Source organism: Magnolia sinica, chromosome 3, assembly GCF_029962835.1.
Source record: "Magnolia sinica isolate HGM2019 chromosome 3, MsV1, whole genome shotgun sequence".
NCBI classification, from domain to species: Eukaryota; Viridiplantae; Streptophyta; class Magnoliopsida; order Magnoliales; family Magnoliaceae; genus Magnolia; species Magnolia sinica.
Genome location: NC_080575.1, coordinates 82,945,602 through 82,967,310, shown reverse-complemented (window position 1 = coordinate 82,967,310; position 21,709 = coordinate 82,945,602). Strand labels below are relative to the sequence as shown.

Genomic DNA, 21,709 nt, shown 5'->3' with positions numbered 1-21,709 from the left:
CAACGCTCAATAATGGCGCCTCAATGTATGGGTGTGGGCCCCAGCGCGGTTGATTTGTTTAGTCAAAGATTATTCCCCCTTGCAAGAAAGGCACGAGTTTATCCAACCTTCCCCGAAAGAAAGGCGCCGCAACATGTTACCGTTATATAATACACAGGTCGAAACGAATACTTGAAACTTACAACGAGAGAGAGAGAGAGAGAGAGAGAGAGAGAGAGAGAGAGAGAGAAGATGTTGGACTCTTCAGCTTTGGGAGGAAGTGTAGAGAGGTTAGCTCCACATGCGAGTATGATATTTGTTCAGCTCAGCTCAGCTGGTTATGTTGTGATCAGTAGGGTCATACTCACAGGAGGGATAAGCTCTACTGTCTTTCTTGTCTATCAATTCGCGTTAGCTACAATCTTCATGGCAGCATTGGCTTTTATCTTTGAAAGGTGCGATGGCAGATCAAATCTCTCTCTCTCTCTCTCTCTCTCTCTCTCTCTCTCTCTCTCTCTCTCTCTCTCTCTCTCTCTCCCATGACATCTCTTTATATGTTTGTTGTTGCAGGAAAAATAGGCCTCCCCTCACAAAATCCATCTTATGCTGGATTTTCCTACTCGCTTTAATTGGGTAAGTTGAATTACGGTTGGACGGTCAATCAAAAGGAATGATTTAATTGAGATTACACACTATTTTAATTCATACTGGCCACCCAACTCCCTGAATGCATATGTTTCATGTTGGTCCTTTAAGCCCTTTTTAGTAGAGGCCTAACAATGAGTTCAATAATTATGAATTAGAGATCATGATCTCTAAATTCATAGTGAGTTCAATTACTGCAAATAAAATGAGCGAACTCATTTTTAGGCATCTACCAAACAGGCCTTACTGTTTATCAGTGGCTAAAAATTAGGCCATTCCAGAACTTTGGTGGACCACACCAAGTGACTTAGAAGTTTTAAGCATGATTTTACAATGTTCCTGATCCACCTAAGTTTTGGATCTGATTGATTTCTGAGGCGTTCAATAAATATATGTGTGTAAGCATATATCTAATATAAATATTTAGAATTTGGATGATATATTTGATTTTGATTTATTCATTTTCTATTGTGTAGACTTACCTTCTCAAATAGGTTGGTTCATTCAGGGCTTTGGAGAAATGGGTATATCTAGTTTTGGATGTGTGCATTGATTAATCAACGCACACATCGAAAACTAGATATACCCATTTCTCCAAAGCCCTGAACGAACCAACCTAATTGAGAAGGCAAGTCTACACAATAGAAAACGAAGAAATCAAATATATCATCCAAATTCAATTAATTTTTATTTTTTTAATTAATGAGAATCGCCAACGGCTAAAACTGTCCGACAATTTTGGCCGTCGCCTTAGCTGTCAGAAACAACGACGGTTTTAGCCATCGAAAATGATGATGGATACGCACACTTACCGAGGGACTTTGCGACGGCTAAAAGCCGTTGTGGGAGGTCATTGGCGACGGTTTTTAGCCGTCGGCGTTGCTGGTAGTATAAGAATTCTAATGGATTGATGCATTGCAGGACAACGCTGTCACAAAACCTATTATCAGCCTGCTTGTACTACATCTCTAGCACATTGGAGGCTGCAGTTGTCAACCTAATTCCAGTCTTTACTTTCATATTATCAATAATCTCGATGCAAGAGAATCTTGGAATCAACACCTGGTGGGGTAAAGGGAAGATCTTTGGGACTCTTTTATCTGTTTCTGGTGCTTCAACTCTCATGTTCTGGAAAGATTCAACTGAGAGTCTACTCGGCACAGCCAGCTTGACAGAATGGGTGTTTGGCTTGGTTATGGTGGTTCTTGGGGTTCTTGCACTTAGCACGTGGATTTTGTTGCTGGTATGTTAACATGAATTTATATGCTTTTTTTTTTTTTTCAAAAATGGATGAAATCCACTCGGACCATCAGATGCATCACCCTATGTTAGACTTAGGGTCTAAAAATCTTCCAAGACCTTTGAATCTTTATTTTTTACTTTTATTGAGCTTTGCCTTAGTCTTTTTTCCAGTCGAGTTGAGTTTTTCTTGAGATTTGACTGAGTCATGACATGAATCACTTTTCTCCTGTCTTGGCGAAATCTGGTTGGGTGGACTTGACTCATCAGGCGAGTCTACTTGAGGGTTTTTATTTTTTTTAAAAAAAAAAATTTAAGTACACGCAGTTCTTTGCTTGCATATAGTCTTTCACAGGCATTGCTTACTGTCATCTGCCATCGTGTGCTTGGCTAATTATCTTAGAAGATAAATAAAAGTGTATATCCCTAGAATTTTCTCATGAGGCCTATTTGTACATCTACAAGTAATTAAATTTCTTAATTACCATGGCTTAGAAAATTTGACCTGTTTTCTTACAATGTTTTATATTTGCAGAGGCCCATGATAAAACGGTACCCCGCCGAGTTTTCCTTGACTGCCATAATGTTTTTCTTTGGAACATTACAAACTGCTGTCATAGCCGTAATTACAAGTCACAATGCCACAGAATGGAGGCTTCACTGGGATTTAGAGCTCCTAAATATAGTACTTGGAGTAAGTAACATTACCTTTATTTTTCCAGTACCTTTCATCCATATGCATCAATCATGTGAGAAACAATCTTGGAAATAAGCCCGAGTTCATGTTTTTCTTCACCTTTGTGGATCTCCTTGTAAGAAGTAAGTCCCATAGGATGCTTATTTCTAAGATCCACCTGTCCATATTTGATCGGGTTTTATTACATTCATGGTTTGTGTGTGGCCTACCTTCAGGATTATTCTAACAAATATCACATCCTTGATTAGCGTTATGATTGGAAGTGCCATTTATTGACAAACAAACAAGGAGCATTTGGGCAACTTAAAAGAGCCATAGCATTTTTATCCATCTTTTAAAAACTTAACTTGGATACTTGACTCAAAAGGTCTACTAAGTTGAGTCAACTCAATGACTAGAGTCACATTGACTTGTCTTAAAGATCTACTGAATAGTGTGTTTACAATGCACGTAATGTGATTTATATAAGTTATGTAATTTTTCTAAGATGCTAAAATTTTTAAAAAATAGTGATCATTTTAAAAATAGTAAAAGTTGTCTAATAAATGGATTCAAATTCTCTCAAAAGACAAAAAAAAAGTATTTTTAAAGTTACCACAAGGTACTCTAGATCTTGAAACACCCTAAAATAGTACAATAACTTACTAAAAATAGTTATGTTTTGATTCAAACTAAAATTTAACCCTTCAAATAATTGAATTTTGTGAAACCGTTTTGAAGCCCTGCCTTTGGCATTGGCTTAGATGTATAACTTGTTAACAGCTTTCTAATGACATTATAAAACTAATGGCATTATAACTTTCAATGAGGTTTTCATTCTTTTCCACTTTCTAGTATTTTTGGTACCTCCATACCACTTGATTTCTCATGATCTTATTCCGGTATGCAATTTATCGTTGTCCTATTAGTTTAAAATTGAGTTGCGTCCATGACACATGCATACCTGTGCATGCACATATAATGATATACCGTAATTCTACTTGGAATGGTAATCTCTAAACAATGATACTTATGATTCCAAACATGTGATGCAGGCTGTGTTTTACTGTGGCTTATCGAACCTCTTCACTACATGGTGTGCTGGAGTAAAGGGACCCATCTTTGTGGCCTCATTTGCTCCTTTTGGCCTGGTTTTCACCACAATCTTGGAAATTATATTTCTAGGCGACACCTTGTACTTGGGAAGGTAATTTCTTTAGCAATTTAACATGTGGCTAACACGCGCACCAATGACCAATCTAGACCATCAAAATTGTGGGCCCCACTGTATTTGATATACCTCAAAGGTCACACCAATTGGATGATCTTTACAATCTAGATTTGCCCATTGAATTTGAACCACCATTTTTTAATCATCAATTTAGGAGCCACCTATCAGATGGTCACGATTCTCTGAGTAATGTGATTTTTGGTGTTACGTATCACCCGCCATGAGACCATGGTTTTCAGTATGAATGAAGAGTACACGCTTTCCAACTATATCTTAGATGAGTCGCCATTTTTCCTACTCTCATGACACTCAAACTGCAACAATCTAATAAAGAAAGTTTGAACAGTTTGTTTTGACAACTGGGGCCATGTTTTTGGTGATCCAAATTGTTGGTATGATGGGCCTCGCTCTGGGTTGCCCATTCTATATAAAATCTCTGAGATTGAAGGATCCCATCAATAAAAGATTGGGCCTTATGTTTGAGTGTGGATAGTTGTTGTATTTCCTTTCTGAACTAGTCCTTTGTCTGGTCAGCAATTGAAGGGTTAGGATTCTCCCATCTTTAATGTGTAATCGGCAACATCAATGGCTTGGACCACTAAACAATGGATCTTACTTGTAGAAACATTTTCAGTAGAGCATTTTACATACCTCTTACCCCAGATGATCTACAACAATGTTGAATTGCATCATCACCCCTATGATGCATGACAGTTACATATACCTCCGTTATATATGCCTCCCCTCATTTTTTTTAGATACCCCCACTTTTTTCGTTTTTCTTTTTCACAAATTGATCATTGAATTCCACCCGACAAGAAATCACGTTCTATTAATTCTCATCTATTTGTTGGAGATGGTTGCAAGGTAATCCATGGTAGCCACCTGCCCTCTAGATTTAGGAAAGTAGACCCCTCAAAATCTATGTGGACAATTATAAACGATCAGTATCTCAAGGAAAAACGGATGGTGCATGATAAGCTACGCACGAAATAGTTTTTTATAACTCATATTTCGATACTATATACATTGAACACTGTTTTCACACATTCCTTTGATTTTTTGCAGTATTGTTGGATCCATCATGGTAGTTTTGGGCCTGTACATTTTTCTATGGTCCAAATCCAAGGAGGACAGTTACGACACAATGGACCCATTGGACAAAGACGATTGCACCACTGCCTTGTTGGTATAAACCATAGTTTAGGACTCACTTCGTGGTTGTGTAGTTAAAGCTGCAATTACAGCGCATCCTCTCATGTGTCTAGAAGTGAAGTTGCTTATTTTGAAGGAAGGATTGCCATGCAACAGTAGACCGAAATTTTGATTTCTTCCTTGTCTAACCAGTGTAACCATTAAAATGATTGATTAATTCTTTCTTTTAATTCTTTCAAGGAACCCAAGCGGAAAGGTTCCGCATTTAGAAAAGCATAGAAAATGTATTAAATGTTGATGAATCCAAGTGCGCTGCATTTTGTTTTATTAGATCTTCTTCTTCTTCTTTATTTTATTTTATTTTATTTTACTTTATTTTGCACAAGTAAATACCGTTAATTACAAGAAGCCCATTTGGAAATTTAGATGGGCCATTGGATGCTAGGGTAGTCATAGGGTGCATTTGCTAACACCACTGGAATCTACTTCTTTTAGCTTCTCATATTACAAAATACAAGCTATTCTGAAGTGGAGAATGGATTCTATTTTGAAAGAGAAGCTGCCAACAATTGAGCCAACAAATCCTGGAATTTGTAAAAAAAAAAAAATTGTTTTATAGACATGAGAGAGAGAGCCTTGATTTTCGACGTGTGGACAGCCTCTAATAATTGATCTGAACTACACATCGAGTCCAGATGGAAAAGCAAAATCAATTAGAGGATCCTAACGCCCCAAACATTGCACTAATTCTTTCCTAACCGTGGATGGAATGTTTCTAGTCATCATACATAGACGGCGAGATGTAAGACCCACCATCAATATTCCTTGGTACAAAATGATCACTGGTTTTGAATATTATTTGGTCATCCATCAATGCTAAATTTATATTCCAGCAACTAATATCACTAGATTTGATTGTTGTTGGTGTATTCACTACAAGAAAACAGACATTTACTAGTGGTCAAAACCGCCAGTAAAGGCCCAAAAAATTGCCGGCATTACCTTTACTGGCGCTAGACAAGCGCTAGTAAAGGGGTATGTCGGCAAAACTTCTGCCGGCGCTAAGCCACTTTTACCAGCACTTGCCTAAGGGCCGACAATTATGGACTCGTTTTCGGCGCCCATTGACTTCACCAATGCTTTTGGTGGCCACTGGGATTTCTGAAAGAAGCACCGATAAAAGTGAAAAAAAGGCCGACAAAATCTACCCAAGCGCCAGAAAAAGCATGATTTTTGGACACTTTTAATCATGGAAAAGCACCAAGAAAAGCCTATACAAGCACCAGTAAAAGTCTTTGTATAGATTTAAGAGGCCCTAGCACGGGCCAGTAAATTTTTTTATTATATAATTCAATTGAAACCTGTATTTTTTAATATTTGAAACATAAAAAATGTTGCAATACTATTTAAACTGAATATTAAACAAAATTTATATTACTTCACAATAAAAAAAAATATTTTAATATTTACAACAATAAATTGAAAATGGTCTTGAATAATAAAATAAAAATTAAAAAAAAAATAAAAATAAAAATAAAAAAATCCTCTATGTGGTCTACTCTTAGCATGAGTGGCGTTAAAAGGCTGAAGCTCTTGTAGGCATAATTGATTAAAATCCTGCACACAAGGAAAAAAAAAAAGTGAAAAAGTAGCATTCAACAAATTGATGCATGGAAAACAATCAATCGTTTGATCCACTGTCCTTGAAAAGTCAAAAACTATCAAGGCAACAAATGTTGGAACTTAATTCCATTACATCTATTGGCCACACATTGATGCATGTGTTTTATCAACGCTCGTCCATCCATATGCACCCTTCACACATAATATTCAAGTGTACAAGTGACCAATATCAATTGTGAATCTGGTTCATTAATTGCAATTCTATGATCTACCAAATACCAGTTTTACTTAATTCAATATTTTTTCATAGGAAGAATCTGATCTACATAAAGATTGGATGGTCAAAGTACCATAATATTTCTAGACAAGCAATTATTATGCGATAGAAAAGATAGATAGAAAGAAAGAAAGAAAGAAAGAAATTAAGAAAAGAGGTGGTTGTTATATTCATGCCCATCGCTATAAAGGAAATGTATTTTCAATTGGAATAAGCTGTGTAAGTTGTCTTTTGTTGGAATGTGTTGATGTAGGACCTGCTAAAGGAGATCTACTTTTTGTTAGAATGTGTTGATGTAGGTGGTACTAGAGGAAAATTTTTAAACATTTGTTGCAAAAAGTTATTAGTTCTTGAATTTGCATTCAACAAAATTCTGCTCAAACTCTCCTCAACATTCAATGGGATGGAGAGCTATTGCAAAAAGTTTTTAGAAATTGTGCCTACATAATCACATTTCCAACCCCAAGAATCAGACCAAGCACTGTACTGAGTAATATGAATAAAGAGCCTCACCAAAGATTGAGCCCTTTGAAGCTCTTGTTTTATCTCAGTTAGCTTAATCCTACTATACTCTAGCTGCAGAACATAAGCCTGTTGAAGATGAGAATAATAATAAAGAGAATTTAGACCACTCAATTTCATGTTTTGATTTTTCATAAGTAGATTAAGGAGAATTGAAGTTGGAAAAATGACTAATTTTTTTCTTTTTTGATTTGCTTGATTGACCTTTTTCCTCAGCCTGTTTTTCCGAGCTGCCTCTCTATTCTGAGCAAGTCTTCTCAATGTCTGCACGGATACAAAATCAACATGTATGCATGAAATTCCTCCCAACAAGATTACATCCTTACAAAGAAATAGAAAAAAGAAAAAGAAAAAAAAAAAAGAAGAAATGTTTCAATGCCATATGTAACCATCAGATTGGAAAAATCATAGAATTCATGTTTACCTCTGCTTTAAATTCTTTTCAACTCCAAAATCAAATTAAAAGACCATCTCTCCTAGTATGAATCTGAATACAACACTGTCATGAACTCTAGATTTCTGGTTCTGTGCCACACATTACGATATCCACATCAGATTTCTAATTTCTTGCTCCCTCAATCTCATGTACGCGAAGAACACCCCATAGTGGAACTGCATATCAGAGAAAGCATCCATCAGACTATCATACGCACATTGTATGATCTTGACCAGTGGCATATGCACCGATAAGTTCATGACACCAGTTTGATGCCTAGTACTTATGTGTATATGTCCATATAAAAAATTCTAATTAAAAAGTAGCCTTGCTTCAGTCATTTGAAAAACACAAAATGGCACTGATATTGCTATCCACAACAACAACAATAAAAGCCTAATTCTGTACATACGAAAGAAAATGCCATAAATCTTGCCTGATTTTGAAGTCAGCTCAGTTCCTCATTTAGTTCAGAAATCTCTACCTGTTAATTAATATAATTATCAATAAACAATTTGGCACCTTCAATCTCCACAACTAAATATGCATAAGTCACTGGTGAATGCGGAACATCATTTCCTCTCTGCAAAATCAGAATGTAGGGGAGGAAGTGGCGCATCATTAAGCTTGTAGCTCTTTAGGCTATACGGGCTTAAAGGAATGACCGTTACTTCTGGATTAAGAGGAACTCAGAGGAAGGAATTTTACTTAGGGTTACGCAATATTTGAGGATTGGATGCCTTAGTCTTTTGGGAGGCAGGGGCTTGATCTTTTCGAGTTTTCTGGTTTTGGGCTAAGCTATCTGTGGGAGCCCTTGCAATGGCGGGTTTGGGTCTCCTAGTGATACATGACTGTTGTTTTCTACTCATATGCTTCTTCACATGTAATTAGCCTTCATTATCAACCAGAAGAATTTCCATGGTAATACATATTGATCAATAAATACGCCATGCAACAGATTCGTAGGAATGATACAAGGATGTGTTATAAAGATGCCCTTTGCCCTTTATTGGCTAGTGAGTAGTAACAAGGGGTCCACCAACATGATATCAGCTACTTTGCCACTAACAGGTGGACCTTCTTGTAAATAGCCAATCATGTGGTGCATTCACAACTCCCTATTTTGGTGCTTCCCTACATTTCTCAAAGATATACATCATGGATTGGCATGTTGTCCCTACTGGGAACTCCAAATAAAATTCAAAAATGAAGCTTAATAGTATATTAACAGAGTTGGCTTTAAAAGATGTCATAAGAAAGAACTTTGATGGAAAAAGCTGGACAAATTGAAGGGAATGATTGAAAGTACCACATCCTGAGAAATTAAGCAATTGAGAATTGTTATCAACATCGAGCATGTAATAAACCTGTAAATAGATTAGTATGAAAGGGATCATGATCAGCAACAAGACAATTATGCAGTAGTTAAATATTTAAACAAATGGAATATGCACATATGTTTAGTTGAATACTGTAGCATTTAAGAGCTAAAACATTTACTAAGAAGAAAGAACATAAGCAAGCAGCCCAGTTCGAGATTCGGCTGGTCATGGCATTTTTAACTAAGATTTTCACTCATGTCTCAACAAAACAACCTTAACGACCTTTAGTCAATATCAGTTGATGGTCCATAACAAGTTAGGTGACAAAGTAAAGCATTGAAGTAAACAAGACACACAGAAATTACCTTATTGTCTACGCCACGAAAAGAAGTGGTATAAGGATGATTATCATCAACTTCATTAGTATGGTTATAGACCACATCCAAAATGACCTGTACTAACAGCATTACTTTCTCATATAAGCTTGAGAAAAAAAAAATAATCTTGAAGAAATATATTAAAGGAAGATAGTAAATTTCAATACATGTCAATCAGTTAGCATGGCTCATAATGGAAGATCTACCACACCTCAATTCCATCATTATGCAAGGCTTTCACCATTTGTTTAAACTCTAGGGAAGCAACTACAAGTCCTCCTCCAGAACTAACATAGCAGCTCAGGGGAGCAAAGAAATTTATGGTAGAATAACCCCATGTATTGATCTTGGAGATTACAGTGTTCCAGAAAAATCAGAAACAACAAAAAATTTCTCAAACAAGCAAGAAGCCCTTTAGATTGTTTTAAGGAAAAACTGGTAAAGAGAAGGACACATAAATTTTAGCACATCCTAGAACCAGCAAAAGCATAGAACAATCAATAGACTTCCTGTTTGGGTAGCTGGTGGAAATCTCATATCCCTCTCACAAGTCATAATGCTCACATAGTTTATCATGCCAGGAATTCATTTATGAAAAGTGTGATGATTACTAGGTGGAATCCACCTTTTTGTTTGCTATCCAAATAGCACAAATTGACACATCAAAGGAAAACCCTTTTCCTTTTCTATTTGTTGGCATGTAATCTGTGGTTTCTAAACATAGCCTTATAGTGATATTACATCAAGACAAATGAAAAGAGAAATTATAAAGAGAAAAATTGTTAAGAGACTGATACAAAAGAATAGCAGATAATCTCTACATCAGCAAACATTGACCTTTAAATATAAATATAAACCTTCAAATGCATCAAGGTGGAGTAACAAGATTCTCTTACCATGTGATCTCTGGAATTTGGATGTCTTTGAAATTCAAACTCATTAAACTCAAAAACTAGCAACAGTTCCACAGCATTGATGCTGAGCTCCAACAGATATGGGATCTAGGACATGAAAAAAAAAAAAGTCAGAAACATTTTATCAATAGATTAATGGCTTATTTAATGGTAATGGGCTAATGTAGTTTCACACCCTCGTATATCCACCTGGCCAGTACAAGTATGCAATGAATTCAACTAAAAATTGGTACATGGAAATGGGTTCTATATTTACCATAGTTCAACTAATCGATGTATTGAGGGAAAGAAGTGCACAATCTTTCTCACTTAGCAACATGTACTCTTAAACAAAAAATAGACTAGGGAATGCTGACAAAAATTGATGAACCGCTACAAACTAGAGTTTTGTACAATTGTTATTAATGAAAAAAAAATGTAATACCACATTTCAAAGCAAGCTTAATAATAAAAATTCAGTACATACCGAAGAGCAACAGTTCTAGGGCGGTATCGATGGGGCTTCTTCACTCCACCAGTAATTAGGGCAGACTTACGGACAGCCTGACAATTTTTTTTAATGTAAAAAATAAAAATAGAAACTTCAATGGCAAATAACATATAATCAAAATAGAAACCCACTACATGTGCTCAAGTCAGGATCAAGTTAGATCCAGAACTGCGTTTCTATAAGACTGCTCGAAATCTCTCCAAGTTGAGTTTGACTCATCCAAGTTTCTGAGTTGAGTTTCAGAACTATGCTCAGGAACGGGTCCACCCGCACAACAGTCACCATAATCAAACTATGGACCCACCAGTACCAAATGGGTGCATTAAGACATTTCACATTCCTGATAACCGAATTCCTTGACTCAGCACCATCAGAGCAATGTAAAGGGGCAACTGAATTAATAAAAATAGAAAATGAGGCACCATACATTACTAAAATTGGGGAGAAGATGAGATATTACAACACAATGCAGGAGCACTTCTCCAACAGTCCTGAAATCAAATACTTGCAAATGCAATCAAATGCAGCAACAATGTGTTTTCTGGAGAGCATGTTTTAAGACCCTTGACAAAGAAAGAGAGATCACTTCTCATTCAATGAGAAGTGAAAAACACAAAAATAGAGTGCAGAGTCATATGCGAAATTCTATGGAAAATAGATTTGATGACAAACCCATGTATAAATCCAAACGAACTAGTAAAACAAGAAAAACAAGAATACAAACCATCATTAAGTCCTACAGTACTTTTACATAGTAAATCCAAATGATGAATCTTATCCACCCATTAGGGATTCAACATAATAAATCCCTAATTAGGTTTCAACATTGTAAATCCCTAATTAGGGTTTCAACATAGTAAATCCCTAATTAGGAATTCACCATTGTAAAATCCTAATTAGGGTTTCAACATTGAAGATACTCGATCTAAAGAGAGAGATTGAATGACATTGACACATGGAGAGATAGAGAGAGATCTGAGAGAGGGAAATCGGAAGTGATTGTGCCACGTACGGAGGTTGCTTCGCCGCCCGATTAAGAGAGAGCTCTTACTTGGCAGAAGGGGGGGGGAGAGAGAGAGAGAGAGAGAGAGAGAGAGAGAGAGCCGCAGTGGGTAGCTGCTAGAGTTGCACAGAGAGAGACTCGGATCGTGGAGTTGCAGAGAGAGGATAGAGAGTCGGTGAGAGTCGTGGAGTTGCAGAGAGAGAGGGGGGCTAGAAGCGTAAGGAGTAGGATTTTTTTGTATTTGTAGAGATATTTTACCAGCGCCTGGTTTTGCTCAGCGCTGGCAAAAGCCACTCTGAAATTGCCGAGTAAACCTATATTTGTTGTAGTGATTATTGTTAGATTCAACCCTTGATCGTCCAATAATGAGATCCCACCATTAGACCCTACCACCAGTTGTCCATTATCACCAAACCATACCATTGATATTCCATTTAAATTTGACCATCGATCTTCCATTATCATTTTATATAATCGTTAATCAACATATTATTGATCATCCTTTATTACTATATGTTATGGGTGAAAATGGACTGACCGAACTCTCGGGATAAGCGTCATGCTTACATCCAAAGCTTTGTTAGACCATGATCCACTCGACCTCAAAATTGAATTGGATTCAACCAACCTCAACCTCAACCTCGGTTTGTCCAACCTCAACCTTGACCTTGTCTTCAGCCCGTCTGGGTTCGAGGTCAAGCTCAACCTTAAGCCCTGACTTAGTTAGTCAACCACCTCCAGAGAGCCTACCGGAAGATCCCCTCCTGAATCTTCGTTGAAGATCTCAGAACAGCAACTATACATCCTTAGAATTAGAATCCTAATATGAGATGATATCAAGTAGAAAATTCATTACCATACCCGACACCACCATCTAGGAACCTATATATAGGTACCCCTCCTGCAAGGAAAGGTACGCACAATCTTACACTTAAAACCTTACATTCTACTAGACCTAACTTGCCTGTCTGACTTTGGCATCAGAGGGTCCCCTACAGCAGTTAGGGTCTCCATCTTTGTCTTATCTTGCAGGACCCAAGCGATCTAAGGAGGACGACGGGAAAACTGCATCAACATTATATATGATCACTACACCAAAATTATTGATTAGGAATGGCTATGATTTTGGTTTAGGAACAGTCTTAAACCATTCCTAATGCATATGGTTTTACACCGTTCCTAATTGTGGGAATAGAGAACGTTTTTATAACTTAATTAGGGCAAACTATTTCATTCCATGAGAGAGAGAGAGAGAGGGTACCCCTTATCTTTTCCAATGTTGAGCACGATCAGTTCAATTAGCCCTCCTCCGATGTTGAGGACGATAAGTTCGATTAGTCTTTTGGTGTTCATGAGCATCTCGAGCGAAAATCCTTCACATAGTGGCATCCCATAGCAGAAGGCGACGATCATATGGCTACTGACCTTCCCAATGCAAGCTGTTAGAATGATTCCCATCAGGATCAACCCATCCACTTTCTCTACATATATTAAATCTGTCTTAAGTCTGCTGACGGTGAAGAAGACCGGCATTAGCAGTCCCAACATAAAGTCCTCCAGCTTCTCAGCTAATGCAGCCCCCAACGGGGCATTGTAATGGTGAACATCACCCATCTGAAGATGTTGTTGATGAGGGCAGCAGATATGGCGATTCTCCCAAGGCTGGTGTTGACAAGCTTGAGCTCGGTGAGGATGTGTGAGAGAACGTGAAAGGCAGTGATAGAGAGGATGACTCCAAAGAAGAGGAGGAAGGTGTTGTTTTGGATGGGAAGCTCATCAAAGCTCAGTTTTAGGATACATCATGGTAAGAGAGGTGATCTTCTTCAATGATGTGTATGTAAAATGTGGTCAGGTCAATGATTCATGCATACTGTTTGATAAAATTCCCATGAGAGATGTTTCTTCTTAGAACTCTTTAATAGTGGGTTATATGAAGTATAGGGAAATATCTGTTGCAAAGGAACTATTTGGAGGAATTCCTAGGCAGAACATCTGTTGCAGAGTAGAGCATTATGCTTGCATTGTTGATCTTCTTGGCTAGGCTGGATATTTGGCTTATGTTGTCAGTCTGGATATGAATCCCTTTAAGAAACAGAATGAAGTAGATGAACGTTTTGCTTTTCATTGGATTAATGAACGTTTTTCGACCTTTTCTTTGATGGGTTTTCGTTATAGGATCATATCGAGGACTCTCATGTGTAAAGTAAGTAGATGCCTTTCTTCTCTTGCTTTTACCATCTATTCTCATTTTCTTATGCTGCTGAAAGATGTTCTTTAATGACAAATTACAGGAGAAACAATAGGAGAGGTGAAACCAGTGGCCAACCTACATCAAAGGATGGCAAAGATGTCCTGTTATTTTGATGCTTTCATCGCATTACCAAGTTATATTCTTCTTCTCTCAATAACCCTTTTAATTAGATTCCTAAAGCCTCTAAGTTTTCTTATTTCCTTTCCTATTTCAGGTGAGTATGGAACCTTAGAAGAGCTCTTGGAAGCATTATAAGAAAATTTTCTTTTATCAGCAGTCAAAAGCGCAAGTAAAGGTTTAAAAAAAAAAAAAAAAAAAATCATTCTGGTACAAATTTAGATAAATTTGGTGTGATAAATTATTAGTACAGGTATAGATTATAGATTATAGAATGCAAACCAAACAAAAGCTCATGATATTTAATGATTACGCAATCTAATCTGGTGCAAATTTCATGATAAGTGGGCTTGGATGGAACAATCTTTCTGCCAGAAATCATTCCACAATTAGGGACTGGATGTGTTATTGAAATTTAATCATGATTAAATATGGGTTTGAACTTCTAAAAATTTACTAATGCAAGAAGATTCAAAGAGCATGGAAACACAAACCCAGCTAAGCTGTACATTTTTATTCTAATCCCCCAATTATGTGGAATTTCATTCTTGCTTCCTAATTATCTGATCATATAATTTTAATGTCGGTGATTCATTAGATCAATAAAAAAAATGTTCATGTGAAATTCAAGTTGCAGAGGGCATGTCAGTTCGACGAGCAGTTTTTCATTGTCGAGGATGATCCCATTTTTGTCTTATGAGACCCGGTGAATGCTATACTGTTGGATTGGTTGGAAGGCCATGTCTGGACCATTGGACTAGTAAGAAGGAATTCGCACACAAAATAAGCCTCAAACATTTCTCTGTAATTCCTGACATCATGGGTTTGTGTTTTGAATAGGATATTCCTATTGGGAAAACAATACAGTTCAAGTTTATACTCAAAGGAATTAATCCAAAGATCCTATGGTAGCCCGACCCAGACCGATGTTTCTAGACTTGGGAAACTAAGAATACAATATCATTTCTGAAGACTGGAAAAATGCAGATCTTCAGAAAGTAACAGAGGAACCACTAGCTAAACTAATAGATGTATTAGAGGTTAATGCAACAGGAGAGTTACTGGTTAACTGGGAAGAAGAATGATGGCTAACCTAACCAAGGAACCAAACCTTTATGAAAAGGAAACAATGTTACACAACAACTTGGGTGAATCAGTTTCAAAGAGGCAAGAAAAATCTACATTGAGCTATGCACACCACCAAAATTCTTATTCAGGAACGGTTGAAAATCATTCCTAAATGACACGGGAATGGTTTTAAACCGTAGTTAAGGCATTGCAAGATTTTAGGAATGGTTTTCAATTTCGGAACAGTTTTCAACCGTTCCTAAAATAAGGTGTCACAAAACATTAGCGACGGTTGAAAATTGTCGCTAATTTTCAATTTCAAATCCTCCATAATTTTGGGGAACGGTATTTTTTCTTATTTAAGATTTTTTTTCCACTTGGAACCTGTATTTTTAAAAATATTTGAAATTCGAACATTGTAACCTGTATTTTGAATTTTGAATTTTTCAATTTTGGCACACTTCCAAATCGTTCTTAAATTTGTGGAACGGTATTTTTTCTTATTTAGGATTTTTTTCTGATTGGAACCTGTATTTTTTAAAATATAACTCAAAGAACATTGTAGTATAATTAAAAATTCAGATATGACTGTAAAAATGTACGATACCAAAATCAAATCTTTGTTAACCAAAAATATCCTAAATATCACAAATCATATAAGGTAAATCTATCAAAATATAAGCTAGTTCTCACTTTTCTTAGTTAGAATAATGATTACCTTGCCCATACATTGATAAGTTCTCAAAAAAAGAAAAAAAAAATCACATTTCAATGTAAGTTTACATCCTAAGAATTCATACTCAAATAACCAAAAATAGGTGGAAAAGAAAAAAAGATGATGATGATGATGATGATGATGCAATTCATAATAAAAAGGCAAGAACCAAAACAATGTCAAGATATTACAATTCATGAATCGAGAGACAGAAGTGCATGAACATACGGAAGAAGAAACTTCAAGGCAATGTCAAACTGTAACTATTCATTACCTTGGGAATTTTACCACTCAGTCATTGATCCGTGAATGGAAGATCCTTAACATTATGGAGTGATGTACCTTTTCTTTTTGTTTCTGAAGGGTATCAATCTTCTTGATATACTCATCAATCACTTTCTGCTAAAGATAGAGATATGTCAACTATAGAATATTGGCATTGCTCCTTTAGGAGCATAGATCACAAAGACACCATTTTTGCATTTTCTCAGCACTTCATTTAGGACCCATTTTGGCATTTCTTCTTTTAAGAGCAGATGGGATGCGTTCCGCCCAGTACACCATCCAGATAACTTCGGGCCCGACTTGAAGTTGTTCGGATGGCAATTTGAGCTAGATCTGTCCTTCCAGCTGCAGATTTGGCATAAGGAGCTCACCCCAATGGGCAGCAGAGATCGATGCTAAACCGTTTCACCATGGCTGTCCAATCCGGTGTTCATTTGGGGTCCAAACAAGTCCTTAATCAACAGAAAACAAAGGGCTGAGGATAAAGGCCATAGTAAAACTCAAAAATAAATGAATAAAAGGCAACTCTCTAATAGCTACAACAATTTGCATGATAATATCTTCTTTTGTCTTTCTCTTTTTTGACCTACAAATCGCTTGACAAATTCTTCGTAGTCTTCAGAGAGCTTTTTCTCCTGCAAAGAAATAGAAGAAAGACAACCACACAGAATTTGAGATGAAAAATAGTTCTTATTCACAATTTTAAAAGGTGATTTAGAATGATGAAAAATAGTTCTTTTCATGTGGAAGCTTTCCTATATGGATATCTACCTAGAGTTTAGATCTAAGGCTAAGGTGAGGAATTCCTTTAAGCGTACCTTAATTTAAGTTGATGTAATTTATCTTGGCTTTTACATGCATTCGTGTTACAGTGATTATCTCCTTGCAACTATTTGATTTACCACCAACAATTATTTATCCTTTGAAAATTATGGTTAAGGTGTGATTTTAATTACATGTGATCTTTATTAATTTATGTAGGGCGATGGATATAAGCCTTGCCCATCCCTTTACCAATTTTGTTGAGTTAGCCTTGCTACTATTCTCTTTGTTGAGTTAGCCATTGCGACTCTCCTCTTTGTTGAGTTAGTCCTTGCTACTCTCCTCTTCGACCTAAAAGCTGGTTTCGATTGTACACTCCACTAAATGTGACACCCGAGTAAGTGTTTATGGAGATACATGACAAGAGAATCCTAAAATGGCCAAGCAGAATGAAGGTCAATGCCTACAAAAGAGACGAGCGAAAATACTTTCATTTCCATCACGACCATGGCCATAACACCGCAGAATGTTTCAACCTCAAGGAAGAGATTGAGTCCCTTATCTAGAACGGGCATTTACGAGAGTACGTCAATAGAAGAATGGATAACCAATCAGATAAGCAGGACCAGTAACACGACGATAGGAACAACAACGAGGCGACGGGTAAGATACGTACCATATGCCGTGGACTGGTCAAAGGTCAAGATTTAAACAGGGCATGTATGGCTCATGCCCAAAACGCCAATAGTGGTAGCACAGAGCACCATGTATACCTCACTAGCAGGACTGCAAAGGAACAAAAACTGAGCCCCTGCAGCTTCACCTTTATAGAGGAAGACACCTGAGGAATCCACCACTCACATGACGATGGCCTGGTAGTTACTATGACAGTGGTCAACCACAAAGTGCATCGCATCCTGGTAGACACCGGCAGCTCGACTAACATCATGTTCATTGTCTCTTTCAATAAGATAGGAATTGAGAGATCCAGATTATAGCTTCTATGCACTCCTTTGCTCGGGTTTGCAGGGGAGAATATCACTTCTTGAGTATATTACTACTCGTAACCGTTGGAGACAGACCTAACCAAACGACTATCATGATAGACTTCCTTGTGGTTGATTACCCATCTGTTACAACATGATCTTGGGACGACCATCCCTCAACGTCATGAGAGCAACAATGTCCACATATCATCTTATGATGAAGTTGCTAACTGAGCATGGTGTCGACCAAGTCAAGGGCGACCAGTGCGAAGCCCGACAATGCTGCTTGACAGTGCTCAGGACAAAACTGTAGCAACAGACGATGACCATCACCTCCCTGGACCTGCTAGAAGAGTATGGCGAGAGGGGATTACCAGTGAAGGACCTCATCATTATACCCTCTGCGAAATTGACCTAACCCACATGGCTTAGGTCTGCTCATTATTAGCACTAGACCAGCGAGACCAAATCGTTGACCTACTGAAGCAACACGCCGACATCTTCGCCTAGTCTCACCGAGACATGCCCGATATAGACCCGACAGTGATGCTCCTATCATTCCTCGAAATCCGGCACCTGGGTATATCTAACCCTAATTCCTTACCTAAAGGCATGAACTATATTTTGTATATTTACATTTCATAATCCACACATATATTGACAAAATGATTCTCATTCATAAAATATAACCATCCAAAAATTAAATAATCAAACAATTATTTAGAGAATAATAAAATATTCATATTCTGACTATTCAAGATTATCACCAAACACATGTCATCGCCATACTATCATAATATACTTAATGTTCATTACAACTTATTTAGAAAATGTTAAAGAACTAAAAAATAAATCTAAATATATAAAAAATAAATCTAAATATAAAAAAAAAAAAAAAATCTTTTTAAGCTCCTCCATGAGATTCTAATCTTGAAATTTTAAAATCCCAACAGGATAAGCTACGAAACCTAGTGAATAATTTTAACACAAGTTTAAAAAATAACCTCAAATAATCATAATAAAATTATACTAAAAGATACAATACCTATTTAGGTAAAGCAGCAGATAAGGAGATTAATAGACAAGATTTTTTAATGTAAATTCAAAGAAAAATAAATGAATGAAATAAACATATGCTATACTCCATAATAATAAGTGCAGTTTATTCTTTTTAACACCAGGGCTGATTTAGACCGGTTGGACAACACCCGCGCCAATACAACACCTAACCTGGTAATGGGAACCTCTTACGTGACATGTTCACACATCCAAGGGTGCTTGGTGAGTGACCCATTTGTACGTTAGTTGGTCAAACTACTACCCTATCAAACCTGATAGCAGGAACCCTTTGCAATCTTGACATGCTCACCCACTCAAAGGGTACGATAGAGGTTCCAAGAGGTACCAATTGGGATTCCGAGACTTCCAACTCAAGGGTCTTGATCACCCTACCTATTTACACTTTAGTAATTTTCAACCCAAAGGGCCTAATCGCCCCGCTTATTTTCTGGTGTTTCATAATTATTTCAATGATACATGATTTTAATATTGCATGAATCAAATTTTTCTAAAAATCTTCAATGGCTTGCTATTCTTCGATCAACCCATAATGTGTGATGTACATAATTCATCAAACTAAAAATAAACTTTCCGATCAGTGTAAATTGTTCGTACATGATTGAAGTTCTATAGAAATAAAAATAAAAATACAACGTAATCTATTAGATATAGATTAAAGTACTACATAAAAAATAAACATGCAACGTGATTTATTAGATCTTAGAATCTAGAAAATTATATATAAACTTGAGATTTTGCAATAATTTTAACAAAACAAAATCTTTAAAAAATGAAATTTTAAGGTAGGATTAACAATAAGACAATGTTAAAGTCAAATTGAGGCATATTAAAATAACGACAACTGAGGTAATAAAAAAATTAAACGACATTTTAAGAGCATGGTAAGTAATTACAGAAAATTTAAAATTAAAAATAAAAAAAAAAATAAAAAATAAAAAACTAAGATGGCATAAATTAAATTATATGAATAAATAAATAAAAATGCATATATAATTTTTTTTTAACATCAAGTGAGAGAAACTCACCTTTAAGAAAAAAAAAATCAAAACTCCCTTTTTTTCTCTTCCTTTTCTCTTTCCTCTTTTTTTATTCTTTTCTTTTCTTTTCTTTTTCCTTTTTCTCTCTTCCTTTTCTTTCTCTCTCTCTCTCTCTCTCTCTCTCTCTCTCTCTCTCTCTCTCTCTCTCTCTCTCTCTCTCTCTCTCTCTCTCCTCACCTCACCTCACCTTACGTCATAGCACACTCCACTTCACGTCTCACAATGCATGATCTCTCTCATGCCTCCACTTTTATAAGCTCCTTTCCCACGTGTGGCATGTGTGAAAGAGAGTTACTTTAATCTCTTACCGTTTCACTTTCTTTTTTAACCACCACTACCAAAAAACAAGGCAATGCCGATGGTTGTATAGTGGTTTCCCCGATAGTTAAAAGCTGTTGGTGAAACCCAAAAATTGTCAGCGAAAGTTTTTTAACAATGTACATTCAGTACCTATATTTTTCCTTTGGTGTTGTCTACTTGAAATTTAGATATGGATTATTTTTGGGGTCAAGCCCTAAAATGATCTTGAAAAATGGATGGATGACATGGATAAAACACATACATCATGGTGGGTCCATCACATCACCGACCTGATTTGTTGTGAATGTTTTAATGGTTAGAATCATTGTCCCATTGCTATGGCTCACTAGAGCATTTGAAATTACTCGTATTTTGGATGAAGATCTAAAATGATCTCTCAAAATTGATGAACGATGTAAATATGATAAATACATCATTGTGAGGCCCATTTAACATTAATCTCCTTTGAACTGTTCGTACAACTTTGAGCTCGAGGAGTGTCCATGCGGATTACGTCCTACATTACCATCCAAGGAGGGATCTGTAGGGACCACCATGATGTAAGTGTTTTATCCATGCCATTCATTATTTTTATCAAATCATTTTAAGGTACAATCGAAAAAATGAAGCAGTTCCACAGCTCCAGTGGACCACACCAAAGGAAGCTGTAGTGATAATGAGACCCACCGTTGAAATCTCTCTAAGGGCCATTGTGATGTTTTATTACCATCCAACCTATTCATATGGTCATGTAGACGTGAATGAAGTTTAAAAAAAAAAAACAAATATTAGCGCTTAATCCGAAACTTCTACAGCTCCCAAGAAGTTTTTAATGGTGGACGTTCAATCCCCACCTTGTGATCCACTTAATCACTGGACCTTCATCCTTTTTTGTCTCATACCTTAAAATGATTTGAGAAAAACGATGAACAACATGGATAAAACACTTACATCACAGTGGGCACCACAGATCCCTATCCGGACAGTAATCCATCTCGGCAGAGGTAGGACAAAATTCCCATTAAATCTCTCTCTCGACCCTCTCTCTCTCTCTCTCTCTCTCTCTCTCTCTCTCTCTCAGTGTTTGATCTAAAGAAGGGAGGGGGTCAAAATGACACCCTCCGTAATCGCGCATGCCCTCCCTATCCACGTATGCCCTCTTCCTCTATCTCTGGATGTGAGGTATCTCTCTCTCTCTCTCTCTCTCTCTCTCTCTCTC

At 36.7% G+C, this 21,709-nt stretch overlaps 1 protein-coding gene and 1 long non-coding RNA gene across 6 annotated transcripts; one reads left to right on the top strand and one right to left on the bottom strand.

Moving 5' to 3' along the window:
- Window positions 1-171: 171 nt before the first annotated feature.
- LOC131240085 (WAT1-related protein At4g01440-like) lies at window positions 172-5,255 on the top strand. Of its 2 annotated transcripts, XM_058238120.1 has the most exons (6): window positions 172-434; window positions 550-612; window positions 1,546-1,867; window positions 2,399-2,557; window positions 3,595-3,746; window positions 4,839-5,255. In XM_058238120.1, the coding sequence occupies exons 1-6, from the start codon at window positions 232-234 to the stop codon at window positions 4,963-4,965; spliced, it is 1,026 nt and encodes a 341-aa protein (XP_058094103.1). In that variant the 5' UTR covers window positions 172-231; the 3' UTR covers window positions 4,966-5,255. The 2 variants fall into 2 exon arrangements, with proteins under 2 accessions (XP_058094103.1, XP_058094104.1); XM_058238121.1 differs by lacking the exon at window positions 3,595-3,746.
- A 1,195-nt stretch (window positions 5,256-6,450) lies between these two features.
- Window positions 6,451-11,800, bottom strand: LOC131240084 (uncharacterized). 4 transcript variants are annotated; one of them, XR_009168619.1, is made up of 6 exons: window positions 9,694-11,789; window positions 9,471-9,557; window positions 9,093-9,150; window positions 7,772-7,959; window positions 7,552-7,611; window positions 6,451-6,542 (listed from the first exon to the last, which is right to left on the bottom strand). It is a non-coding gene; the product is annotated as an uncharacterized LOC131240084 (long non-coding RNA). The 4 variants fall into 4 exon arrangements; XR_009168617.1 differs by lacking the exon at window positions 6,451-6,542 and having other exon boundaries at window positions 6,988-7,611; window positions 9,694-10,483; window positions 10,863-11,800; XR_009168618.1 differs by lacking the exon at window positions 6,451-6,542 and having other exon boundaries at window positions 6,988-7,611; window positions 9,694-9,828; window positions 10,379-11,788.
- Window positions 11,801-21,709: the final 9,909 nt, after the last annotated feature.